Source organism: Opisthocomus hoazin, chromosome 4 (assembly GCF_030867145.1).
Source record: "Opisthocomus hoazin isolate bOpiHoa1 chromosome 4, bOpiHoa1.hap1, whole genome shotgun sequence".
NCBI classification, from domain to species: Eukaryota; Metazoa; Chordata; class Aves; order Opisthocomiformes; family Opisthocomidae; genus Opisthocomus; species Opisthocomus hoazin.
Genome location: NC_134417.1, coordinates 72293637 through 72307534, shown reverse-complemented (window position 1 = coordinate 72307534; position 13898 = coordinate 72293637). Strand labels below are relative to the sequence as shown.

Below are 13898 nucleotides of genomic sequence, written 5' to 3'. Positions count from 1 at the left end.
AGAGAAAGACTGTCAAGTCCAAGAAATTCAAGGTGAAAGTCGAGTCTTGCAAATCTGCTCAAGAATGTCAACATGTAACTCCCTACATCTCTTCCCTTCCACCAGATTTTCTTCAAGTTGAATCACAGAACAAGCTTGTGTGAATCAATCCACAATATCTCTGTTCCTTTCCAAAACCATTTTGACTCATTTACCCTTCCCTAACTCCCCCCTCGTCCTCAGGTCTGTACCTCAATCACAGCCTTTCAAGAGAAACTCTTGGTCTGAGAGCTTTCCTTGGAGATTTTACCCAGCACTGAGCCTAATGCCAAGATAAGTTCTTGCTCTGGAAGGCAAACAGCAAGGATACAGTAATATGCTGGGTGATTTAATCTGCTGATTTTATGCCCAGAAGAATTTAAAACTAGGAGTAAGGAGTCTTTCCCAAGTAAGGGTTTCAACTGCATTTGAGTTCACACACATAACCACGTACACCAGCATAGCTCCATAGCTTTATCCTCATGACAGGGAAGCACCCATCTCCTTCATCACAAGCTGCTGAAGTTTTCCAGGTCCCCAGGTCACTGCCAGCTGAGTGGGGACAGGCACTGGAAACGCTCCTCTTCCTCACCATCCTGTCATGGAACCCGACATCCCATCCCTGCACCTGCAGCAGCCAGCTTGGGCACCAGAGAGAGATCAGGAGAAGGCAGGTCCATGCCCAGCCCCCTCCAGACCAGCTTCACTGAACACACTGGGGCTACCATACAGGCACAAAATAGCAAGCAATACAGTTGAGCACTTCCATGGTGGCTCTGCGTTACATCTGAACTGGTTTAAGCTACCAAGAAACACAAGGGGAAGAGGCAAGGAAATTTGCACTCTGTGGGAGAGGCACATGCCTCACTGCTAAAAGGGAATAAAGGGTCAAAATCATGAAAGAGCTGGGATAATGTAGTAGGTTCCCTTACAGCTCCTCTGGGAAGGATACTTTCAGCTGCAATTTCACTGCTACTAAAAGTCAGAAATACATTTGCCTTTCCAATTACTGCCATTTATTACTGCTGATTATTAAAGCTGATGCGTAAGATGGCAGATACTCAGCGTTTCTTCTCATTTTTATTTCAGTCAGGAAGTGTTTCTCTTATGACAGACAGAGGTGATCAGGAGTTATAGTAACCCCAAGTGCTTTGTGTTCATCTACTTTACTGCAAGTAAAATATTAGAATCCAACAACTTTTTAAAACTCAATTTTCAAATAATTGGCTGAATGGATGGAGTCAAAAACAGCAGGTGCATCTCTTCTCTCACTTCAACAATCTGACATCTCTAGTCAAAATCATCAAAGCAGCTGCAGTTTGATCCTTCATCTTCCCTTTCAAGACATCATTCCCTTCGCTTTTCCTCCAGTCACTGAAAAAGGATGGCTTGCAGATCAATAGCACAAGTATATTTGCACAATAAAAGCCAAACCATAGGGTGCATCTCTGTTTTCCACACCTGTCAAATGCAGATCTGTTCAAAATACTGAAAATAAGACATCAATTTTCAAATTGGATTTTGGATTCTAGATATAATACACAACAAAACCCTCTGAAAATAGGTATCTACCTGATAAGACTCCCCAAAAAAGAATGACAGGCTTGTTAATATGTATTTTAGTCATATATTTATCTCATGTATTTTATTTTACCATCAACATACTATGATATTTTTCCAAGAACAAAAAAACTACAAATTGAACACTCTTAAGCCAAAACGGGTAAACTGTTAGCACAGAAAGATCATTCTGTAAGAGTTAGAAAGCTGGGAAAACTTTCTCTCACCAACCATTCCAACAAGCAAGAAGGGAGTCTCACTTCTAAGAATAATCAAACAAGAAGTTCACATTTTAATGCCAGTTATTGGAGGCAACCAAAAGAATAAACAAAAAAGTAATATAACAATCACAGTGTGCTAAAGTTACCCAAATATGCACAGAGGAGGCTAAATAAAGTAAAGCTGGAGATAGTAAAGAAAAAGCAAATGGGAGAGACCCTTGAATTCTCTCTGGCAGTATTAATTTGAGTTGTCTGCACAGTTGTATTGCTTGAGTTTGTATTACTTTTTAAAACTTCAGTACCATTTGCATGTGTCTTGCTACCAATAAACCTCGATTTAAATAAAAAATCCTGGATGAAATAATCATCTTCTTTACCTACTTAGCATGGAGCAGAAGTGTTTTTAAGAAAAAATAACAGCAAGAAGTAATACTTCAGTGGGTACTATCTCATCTCAGGCTAGAGAATGCCACCTGAAACTTGAATGTTAATATTTCATACCAGATCCAATAAAAGTATTTGATTGCTTGCTAACTTCCTGTTAGAGCTGAACTTGTTCAATCAAGTAAGTAAAAATAAAACTAGGTAGTTGTAAAACTACCTAGGTAGTTGTATGACTAAAACCCATTAGTGACATCACAAAAATGGAGGGAGAAGGGTAAATCATAGAATCATAGAATGACTTGGGCGAGAAGAGACTTTAAAAGGTCATCTAGCCCAACCCACCTGCAGTGAGCAGGGACATCTTCAACTGGATTAGGTTGCTCAGAGCCCCGTCCAGCCTGACCTTGAATGTTTCCAGGGATGGGGCATCTACCACCTTTCTGGGCAACCTGCTCCAGTGTTTCATCACCCGCATTGTAAAAAATTTCTTCCTTGTATCTAGTCTGAATCTACCCTCCCTTAGTTTAAAACCATTACCCCTTGTCCTGTCACGACAGCTCTTGCTAAAAAGTTTGTCCCCATCTTTCTTCTAAGCTCCCTTTAAGTACTGAAAGGCCACAATAAGGTCTCCTCACAGCCTTCTCTTCTCCAGGCTGAACAGCTCCAACTCTCTCAGCCTTTCCTCATAGGAGAGGTGCTCCAGACCTTGGATCACTTTTCTGGCCCTCCTCTGGACCCACTCCAACAGGTCCATGTTTTTCCTGTGCTGAGGGCTCCAGAGCTGGAGGCAGGACTCCAAGTGGGGTCTCACGAGAGTGGAGCAGAGGGGCAGAATCACCTCCCTCAACCTGCTGGCCATGCTGCTTTTGATGCAGCCCAGGATATTGCTGGCCTTCTGGGCTGTGAGCGCAGTTTGCCAGCTCATGTCCACCTTTTCATCAAGTCCTTCTCGGCAGGGCTGCCCTCAGTCCCTTCATTCCCCAGCCTGTACTGGTGCCGGGGATTGCCTTGACCCAGATGCAGGACCTTGTATTTGGCCTTGTTGAACCTCATGAGGTTCACACAGGCCCACTTCTGCAGCTTGTCCAGGACCCTCTGGATGGCATCCTGTCCTTCTGACATGTTGACTGCACCACTCAGCTTGGTGTCATTTGCAAACTTGCTGAGGGTGCACTTGATCTCGTTGTCTATGTCACTGATGAAGCACCGGTCCTAGTATAGACCCCTGAGGGACACCACACATCACCAATCTCCACATGGACATCAAGCCATTGACCATCACCCTCTGGATGCGACTATCCAGACAATTCCTCATCCACCGAACAGTCCACCTATCAAATCCATGTCTCTCCAATTTAGAGAGAAGGATGTTGCGGAGGACCATGTCAAAGGAGGTGTTCAGAGGTGTTCTGTAGGCTCCACAGGTGAATGTTAGGGGAAGTTCATACTATGTTTTCTGCTGTAGGATGTGCACTGGCTTTACACAGAATATAGATGAAAAGATGGCAGGAAAACAACCACAAAAGCATCAGTGGGGGCCTCTCTGAATTTTCATTTTTAATTAAGTTCTCTCATACTATGAATTACGCAGAATCCAGACACCCTACATAGTTCAAGCAGAGTTTTGCACTTAAAATGTTCCTAACGTGGGAACAAAGAGTATCTTCCTCCAAGGTATCAGAGGTTTACTCTGGGCTCCTACTTACTTTTCTTAAATTTTATACAACCAGTGACTAGTTTATGTCACTATTATTAAATTTTCCAAAGGATACACTTTTGAATTGGTATCTAATATCAGTCTAATTTTGTACCAAAGCACTCTACTGCTACCTATAGTTCGAACTCATTGGTATCTTGCATGTAATGTTATAAAACAATTTGCAATTATGAAAAAAAACCAAAAAGATTATTTTTGAAACTTCCTTCCTTTTTTTTTTTTTTTGTCTTATTAAGTATAACAGCAAAACTACAAATAGCTGATTTTTTCTTTTTGCTTTCTTTTTTTTTTGGGGGGGGAGAGTGGGTATGTAAAGAGGGAGGGGATTCAGATCTTTGCCAAGGACTCAAGAACTGTGGAGGTTTGTTTCTGTTGCAGATGACAGCTACCTCTGTGCATAATAACATACGTCAGCCAGATGTCCCCTCTAACAGAAACCAGGTTAGTTGCTGAACTGGTTGGATGATAGCCACTTTGGTACAACAGCAGCAAGCACAATGCTTTTGTTGTCCGAACCAGTCTTTCTCCAAGCCACCGCACCACATCACGTGGGCCAGTGTTAGCTGGGGCACCCCGGCAAGGTGAGCCACTGAACTCCTTACTCCATCTCATTCCTGCTTCCAGAAAGCCCATGGCAGTCCACTAGCAGCTCTGATCACAGGATAACTTTCTTCTCCGATAAAACTCTTCTATTTCCTCGCAAGTTAATCCTTTGGTACAACAGTTCTCCCTGCATACAAAATAAACACTTAACAACAGGAAGTTACCAGCTGTAGAACATAAGTGGCCAGTTCAAGTCACCAGTGCTAGTTATCTAATACATGCAGATATATATACAAATGTATATCCATATATACACATGGATGTGTACATGGATATATATAATGCATACATGTATGTATAAGCACACATAGATATAAACACAGGTCCAGATACACAGACATTTAAATTCCTATACTTTACTGAACTCAAGAACAACTAAGAGCCCTAATGCTTGTACAAACTTGCATCAGTAATGCCCACCTTGAAAACATTTTACTAGTACACGAATAATTTTAGAAAAAGAAAAGATCTAAAAGATAAATTCCCCCAAAATCACCAGACAGATTCTACATTAATCTGGAACTGAAATGGAAAATACACATCAATCATTTAAAGTAGAAAGATAAAAATATGTAAATTATTCCCCAAAGAGATATTACAGATGCAAAAAACTCAGCATTTACCTTACAGTGATTACAAACATTTTAGCTACCTTTAACAATGGCTTGTGCCCTGAAATCCTATTCCCCCCCCTATTTTTGAATCCATATTCTCTTCTAAGTAGAGAGAAATATGTTAACCACTTAAAAAGATACGGCATTCAGATAGCTGGACCAGTGGCTGAGAAAAGTGAAGTTCTGAATTACAGCGTACAGTCTCGGATGTTGGCAAAGGTAAATCAGACACTATAAACCTCGAGAAAGTTAATGAACCAGGTGATATATGTCTTAACTGGAAATTACTTTGCTTAGAGCAACCAGCAGCACCTACCTCTATCTAACATTAGCGAAAGTGCTCACCTTTGTGCCAGGCTGAGCAGCCCGCAAAGGCATACCTTAATTCCTCCTTTCCCAGGGTTCATCAACCACACTCCCTACCGGTCACAGAGAGCATCCCCAAAGCCACTTCTCATCCTCTCGTCCAACTGCCACGACCCTCGGCAGCCTCTGCTGCACCCCACACCAGCATCTGGCCTGATACCCGGACCCATCAGTCACCACCACTCGAGCCACAGCGAGGGTTGGCCTGAGCACGCTCACTGTGCGGCTCAGCTCAGCAGCCACAGGCAGGAGGTAGCAGGCGGCTGTCACCACGTACAGCCAGCCAGCAAGAGGCACATCATGGTCCAGGGACCTCCGTGGTAACCTCTGCAGTGCCAGCCATGCAGCAGAGGCTGGCAGCTGACAGGCTGTGTCTGCCACCAAGACCCGAGGGACGAGGAGCAGAACCACATCCAGATGAGGATTTAAGATGCACGCAGGTGTTTGTATCCGGCTTGCAATGCTTACTTTGGTTAAAACATTTCTTCAACACTTCTTTTGATAAAGAACTGATTTAGTTTTACAAAAAGTAACATTTGTATTGCTGTCATTTATAAGGCAATTTAACCCTACAGATAAAGTCAGAGCAAAGACATGTCATCAAGGAAGCGAGCAGGCGCGTGTGAAAGCAGCAGGTGAGAGCAGGCAGAAGAGCTATGCTTGTTCTCAGGACTTTTTCTTGGTATTGCCTCTCTATTCCTAGGAGACGGTTTATCTCTTTCCGCTGATTATTTGAAGAACATCAGGATACTAAAGGATCTATCTACAGTGAGGTATCTAAATTTAAGCTAAGTTAATATCCCTCCACTCTTTTTTTCTACTCACACCCAAGAAGCAGAAGACGAAAGGATACTTATGAAACAGATTTGATCACTCTGCAATCACAGTATGAATGGGAGATGACAGACGTTTTTTAATTAGAGAGGGTACTATTTCTGGAGCATATGATTCCAGGTTACATGAGACCCCGCTAGAACAAACACTTCCAGCCCCCAAAAAACACAGCCCAACAGTGAGAATGGATAAGCTGTTCAGGGAAATAACCAACTTAATGACAGGCCTAGTGTAGACCAAGCATACACACTTAAACTGAAGACAAAATACATCATGAATATAAAGAAGAAAAACCTGTAGGTCACAGACAGCAGTACAAAGGGAGTTAGTTTACATCCCAATGTTACAGTCCTAAGAAAAAGCAGCAGAAACAAAAGAAGAAAATGAAGAAAAAGAATATCTGTAACCTGACTCGAGCAGATCCAGCAGTGCAGAACTCGCCTGCAGCTAAGCAACAACCAGATTTGCAACTGTACTTTTGGATCAACAACTCATTTATTTCCAGCTAGACCACTGTGCCAGCTCCCATGTAATCCCAGCAACTCCAACATGCAACATTAGCTATCTAAATGATAACATGCAATGGGAGCATTTTAAAACAAAAGGGCAAATGAGAAGCAACCAATAAAAAAAATATTACCATACACAACAGCTAGCACAAAGTACTGCCCTATGTTGCTATGGCTTTGGGTGCTGTTCAGCACCACAGTGATCTCGCAATTGAGAGAAAATAGAAAAAGTCTCCATGATGGAACAAGCTGACATAATATAAGGACACATATCAAGGTGATGGGCACTTCTGGTCTGTCAAAAATGCTGCTGCAGCCTAAGCAGACATACCTTAACTAGCTTTGCAGCTGCCTACTAGCAGCATGGGGTCATTCAGAGGCTGTGAAACCTGTCTGAGAGTGAATAAATACTTAAATAACTAGTCTTGGCACACTGCAGTGGATAATTACATCTGACAATCTTTTTCATGCCTTCAGCCTTGCAGGGATATGTAGGCATTATCCCAGCCTGCTACACGTTTCAAAGCTGTGGTCCCCAATCCATGCATGGAGGCAACGCATTACACTTAAGACATCGCATTATTACTCACAGTCACAAGCCACCACCACTACTACAGCACACATCAAGAAAGCAAAACACAACAGCCTATATTATTGCCTAAGAGCCAGCAAAGGGATGTCTGGTATCAAAATTTCTGTGATTCACCATCTTAATATAAAATGATTTAAATGGCATTTTAAAGTAGGACTACTGATATTTCAAGTTTTAACAAACACCTAAAAGGATGCGAGCAGTAGAGCATTAGATGGAGTGCAAACAAGGCAGAGCTGAGAGGAATTGAGATTTCCTGTTATGGACACAGTTACCGACTTCTGGAAGGCCACGATCTGCCTTTGACAGCCATTTAAGAAGTATCAGGACCAAAGGATGTTGAGAACAATCTTTAACAGAGAACAAAGAGCCCAGGGGTGTCCCTTAGTCCCAGGTGAGAAACAGAACCTGGATTATTAACCGGCACTTTCAGCACCCAGAGTATTAGAAATCACAAAAAATATTTTCCAAAATGCTGAAAATATTCTATAGATTTCAAGAAAGAGGTTTGCAGACCACCTGACTAATTGTACGTCAGTCAAAAACTAGTTCATGACATATGATGTATTTGAGCGAAAACAAATCAACAGAATACTTGAATTGATTTTACCAGCATTGGAGAGGGCCAAAAGTTATTATTGAAGTCCCCTTTATTATGTACAGACTTCAGCTCATTTAGTGCTGACTTTAAAGGTCTCACTAAATTTGTACCTCACCGTTTTCTTTGATCTCATCCCTCTGACTTGGTGCAACATTTTAAGGGATAATTAATTGAATACTTGTAAGGAATGGACAAAAAAAATATCTTTACTTACTATCAGTTCTTTTTAATCTTCACCCTTCAAAACTAAAAAGCTTTTTTCTGTAGAAACAATAATTTTAAAAATATTAACACTAAAAGCAACTGACGTCCTTGGGCTTCTTCTGTATTTTTTGTCTTGTGAATGCTTAAGATTCATGTTTTCATGGAAATAGGAAATTCAGTAAAATATCAGTACAAGCCCTTAGACTGGGGCATTGTTAGCCCAAACACATTGTGGCCCTACTCAGCCACAAGACAGGTCCTCTTTATCCTAGAGAAAGCCACATGCTATGGACTACGAGGAAGATAACAAGGAAACCCTCAGTGCCTTGGCATGTTTTTTTCTATTTAAAAAAACAAAACAAAACAAAAAACAAACCCACAACCTTTCTGCATTTGCATTGCTAAACTGTTCTAACCAAGAACATTTCATCTCAGCTTCAAGCTTAACAGCTTCCTTTGAAGATCTCTTTCCCTTGGGATTAGCTGCTGGCCTGCAGGTAGCCTCATCAGTTCCCTCTTAATTTTCTGTCCCTGGACGACTCCAAACATGCGCTGTGGCCCCACCTTCCTCACAGTAAGTCACATGCCAAAGTGAGTCAGCAAAATATGCTTAACCATTTTCCAGAGAAGCAATGCTTGTATAAAATACATAAATAAATAAAAATGGCAAGAATGTATATTTTCTTACAAGCTTTTTTGTTTTTATTTTCCCTGTTAGGATACATATCACATACGTACATTATACTCTGGCTTCATGTTACAGAAACACTTAGAATCCATAAAAAGCCAAATTTAAAAATCTTAAAATCCTCCTAATAATTTGCTATTGTGTGCTTCATTACTGTATTTTTCTCTTCAGTTTAAGTGTTTTCCCTAGCTGTAAGGAAAGAAAATGGATGTCATTAAACTGTTTTCATTAAGTGCATGACACAGTTCAACAGTTTTTTATCCACCCTTAATTCACTATCATTTTCCCTCCACCGCTGCATTATTCATGTATGTCATCCTCTTCTAATTCCTGTGACAAATTCAATTGTAATGACTTTATTTAGGATCAACACTTCCACTCACAATATTAAAAGGCAAAAAGTTAAGGCAGCTGCGTCACTTGGCTTTGCCTGATCACCGGTCAGGGCGAAGGCAAAGCAACCATGGAGAGCAGGCAGCAAAACCTGCTGCCTGCGGGAAACAGGTCTGGGGGCACACAGGAGCCAGGGAGCACCAGCAGAAGTTACTGCCTCATTAATTGTACTGTGTGAAGGACTGAATCACCAAAAAAGGCAGAAAAACACACCCTGGCATATTTTAGAGCTACTGGCTTTAATTTACGTCTTTCTAAACATATATGTCAAACGTAAGCACCAACTGCATGTAATATTTTATTTAATATTATTAATTTAAATATCACACTAGACTAAATATTCCACTACTACAGCCACTATATGACACTATTTCCATCCATTACAGCCTGGAATGAGTTTTAACATTTGACTTGAGAAACAAAACTACTAATGTAGTTCCAGCTTTAATCCATTTTAAAGCACAAATTATCTAAATAATTCATTTTGTGTTTTCTATATGACTGGAATTACCCGTTGTTATAGCAGGTTGATTTTGGCAGTGCTTTTGCTACTTTGACTGTTCACAAGTTGTCTTACAGTCTGAGACGGTGTGAGACCTAGAAACTATATCTTATGCCAACTGGAGTGAGAACATTGCTTTGATGTATAGAAATACAGTTTCAAAAAGTAGGGTCTGCTAGCAGTTTCTCTACAAACTACAATGGCAGCTGTGCTAGAGATCATGAATATTACATAAGGGCTGTCCATCCATTCAAGCCAGCATCAGTAAGCCAAATTCCCATAGCAACACTCACATAGATTTACTCATCGCTAAGAGATGCATCAATTCAGCAGCAAGTGCTGTACTGCTACCCCGATTAGTTTACAAGGTATTATTACTTCAACTCTTCTTTTAAAGATTGTGTATTTTCTGATAAAATTCAACACTTCACTTGAATTTCAGGGCAGCCTTTATCATCTTTGCTAAGAGCAAAGAAATGTCAAACTAGTAAAAATTCACCCTGATAAAACTGAAACTCCTCATTGCAATCAGCAGCATCTCTAAGATACCAGGTGGAATGGAAGAAGCGGGCTGCTTCTGTGGTGCTTCTGCTATACCGATCCCAGGACAGCAGGACCCAACTTCAAAGAGATGTTCAGCATCTCCTGCAGCTCACAAGTTCCAGCATCTCATTAAAAAGCTGCTTTAGGAGCTCTTACTAAATATTGGTTAACAATTACATTTTTCAAAAAGCCATCTGTGGCTTCCCTGTTCAAGTTTTCTGGCTCGACGAAGCTGTCTGCTTGTGCATTATAGTACTGTATTATTTATGGAGCTGGTCCTCGCGATACGACCAGGTGCATAGCTCAATGATATGGACTCCTGAATGTCTGAAGAACCCTTGCAAAACAGGTGGCATAAAAGGGCAGAGGCAAAGCTGGCGGCGGAAAAGGAAAGAGAACGGGAAACGGAAGGGAGATAAGGAAATGAAAAACAAGGCAAAATGGAGGAGGGCAGTCGGAGAGAAAGTGAGAGAGAAATGCAGATCAGGTAGATCTGAGGAGGGATCCCAACAGTGTATTTAAATATTTAAATATAAGATGTGAAAATGGAAAACGGATCTTGGAAAACAGTAATACACTGAGATCTGGCAGACAGCATACAAAAAAGTAAAACTGCAAGGAAGTGATAAAGGAACGATAACAAACAAGATGAGCATGATTTTTACCAGTGCAATAGATTTTAAAGATACAGCACAGGTGAAAGAAAAAGAAGCCCATACCCTTTCACTGCTAAAACCCTCACAGTCCTAAATGCATCTCACAGAAAATATATAAACACACCGCAAGAACCTGAAGATTATTTAGTATTTCCTCACTAAATTGTCACTATCTGCCAGGAGTACGGAGACAGAAGGAGAGAACAAGTCCTAGAGCATATTACTCCCGGGGTCATTTAACACACAAACTGTAAAGAAAGCCAGTGAAATCTGATGCCAAAAAAGGACTTGGTAACAGATTCTCCCTATTTACATATGACTGGGAGGGACTGATCCTTCATTGAAGGAAGGTGAATAGGATGCTTGAGGGCTGATTTCTAGAACTGTAATTTTTGAGTGCCATAGCAATCCACGGGCAAACTTTCACAAACATCTTCAGTAAGAACTCTAAGCTTTGACCCAACACAGTGCAAACAAATGGATATATTCAATAAGAGGAAAAAAAACCCCACACATATTTAAATAAGATCATTCTGAAATATGCAAGCCATTCAAATGTTTTTTATGGGCTACTGATTCTAAGTGATTTTTCCTGGAAAATTTATTTACTATTGTTGTCAGGAAAATCTTTATAAGAGGTCTTATGCTATATTTTAACACATTAAAATCAGTTGTATCAGATGAGATAACAGACCTTCAAAGCTGAACATTTTATGAGTCTGTGACAAGAAGTAAAACCTTACCTTTGCTTTTTCCAGCTGTGCCTGGGCCTGTCGCTCTGCCTCTCTCCGTACTGCTTCCCTGTCTTCTTCCAGAGATACATCTGAATCGGATGGACGGCTGGTGTAGGAGTCCGCCGAACCCTGCACAAGAAAAGGAAAAATAATGTCACAAGTTGTTTTGGTGTTCAGAAAAAAAAAAAAGAAGTGGTTATACACCTTTCTTTTTCTCTTACTTCTGGATCCCTGAAAAGAGAATAACTGCCCAAAAGGGAAAGTCACTTAGAAAAATTATGTCTAGGTAAATGTTTTCTTCTGGAGACTTTCCAAAAGTGCAGGTGTCTTGCCCAGTGTTTTCTGTCCTGCACTCTCCCTGTGTTCTTATTTGTGTGCTATTCAGCAAGCAGAGCCAATTGCTCTGTAGAGTTACAGCAGTGGTGCAGTGCAGGGCTGAAGGACACACAGCAGCTTCAAGGATGGCTCCATAAAAATTAAAACTCTGAACAGTGACAGTATTAGCAAGGAAACAGACTTTTTATAAACAAAACACAAATTCGGTATCAATAATTATCATTACACAATATCACTGCTAACAGATTTAACTTCTGCTGTTCATTTTTATTTCAGGGCAACCTCTTTACCTGACACACTTTCCCCATCAGAACTGCAAATGGCTCGTATCCATCTCTGCCCCTCAGCAAAACATGCAAATGACCACAAATCAACTTCCAACTAATAAAATCTGTCTGGACTCAACACATGTCCCCGTATCACCACAATGGAAGCAGCCCCAATGCCAGAACAGCTCTATAAATAATGACAGCTCTGCTTTCCCTCTGCATCTCCCTGCATACAAAACAGAGTTCTGCTAATTCATTCAGAATGAAAACAACTGTCCTCTCCTCACCATCTTTTTTTCCCTCTCTCTCTGCAATATATATAATACAAGCCAATAATGAAAACGTAGGGCTTACACAGATATCAGAATTCTTCAGACGTCCTCCTTTGGCTCTTTTCAGAAGCCTGATCCAGGTGGCCTTCATTAGCCAGACAGCTCAGTTATTGTCCGCAGCTGCAGCGCCCGGCACTGATCTCATAAAACATGTGCACACTGAGCACCGCAGAATCACTGCTCCTTTCCTATCCATGCTCTGCTCTGAGAGCCTTCTTTCTCTTCCCTCTGCCTTTAAAGCTTGCAACCTCACTGTTTCCAAGAATTCTACTGCAATTAAATTCTCAGATTATCTTGTGCCATTAAAAAAAAAAAAAATCCAAAAAAACAGAAGATCCACACCATCTCCAAAAATCTCAACGTGAATGATAAAAAGGTAGAACAAGCCAGGCTTCAGGTAAATGTTGTGAGAGATGCTTCAGTTGATCATAAACTGAGCTCGATCATAGAAAAATACCTAGGGCTTTTTCCTTTCTGTTTTGGGGGGTGGATTTGGCTGTTAAAAATAGTGCTTATAGGAGAACCTTTTAAAATCCTGTGCAAAATGTATTCAGTGACATTTGCAAGTGCAAAGTTCATTTCATCTCTTCCTAGATTGGCTGGGGGTGGGGTAACAGGCTGTTGATATCACTGGGCATGCTCCATACGTGGAGCCTTTTACGCAGATGCTCACATCACACCGGGTTGTTAGCCTATGCCAAATTGCCATTTTACATCTCAAGGGTAAACAGCTGGAAAACACAAGGTCCCTGTGAAACTGGAAGAGCTGGTACAGCGTCTCGTTCCCGTCATGTATGCCTGCTGTGAGCCACGTTTCCCTCGGACGCTCCAATCTGTCACGCGGCGCTTTGCTCCACTGCAAAGCGCTGAGCTCCACTCTGAGCTCTCTTACAAAAACCGTAAATCCAAAAATATGCCTGTTGTGTGGGAATTTAACTCCCTAGTTACTGCTTATATTTTCTGACATTAGCAGACGAAAGAAGCAAAGAACAACTGCACCACTTAACACATAAATATTAGATACTAATATTGCAAAAGCCAAAAAAACCCACTGAATTCCTATGTTCTGCTTTTCAGAGTCACCTTCTGTCCTTCCAGAAACTGACCTGGGAATAATATGATAAGGCATGGTTATCTCAGGCATTCACGATTCACTGACAGACACTCAACATTTTAGTTGTAAAAGACCACTGTAACTGACTGCAGCCCCTGCCTTCGATAC

General features: G+C 41.1%; 1 protein-coding gene across 10 annotated transcripts in view; it reads right to left on the bottom strand.

Moving 5' to 3' along the window:
- The window catches only part of CACNB2 (calcium voltage-gated channel auxiliary subunit beta 2), a 270312-nt gene that overhangs the window by 83405 nt on the left and 173009 nt on the right, over positions 1-13898 (bottom strand). For 6 of the 10 annotated variants that reach the window (XM_075419479.1, XM_075419476.1, XM_075419477.1 and 3 more), the window contains one exon: positions 11749-11868. In XM_075419479.1, the coding sequence (XP_075275594.1) occupies positions 11749-11868 (120 nt within the window). Of the gene's footprint in view, positions 1-11748; positions 11869-12365; positions 12432-12698; positions 13251-13898 lie in introns of those variants that run through there. The other 4 variants (XM_075419481.1, XM_009937909.2, XM_009937910.2 and 1 more) reach the window with 2 other exon arrangements.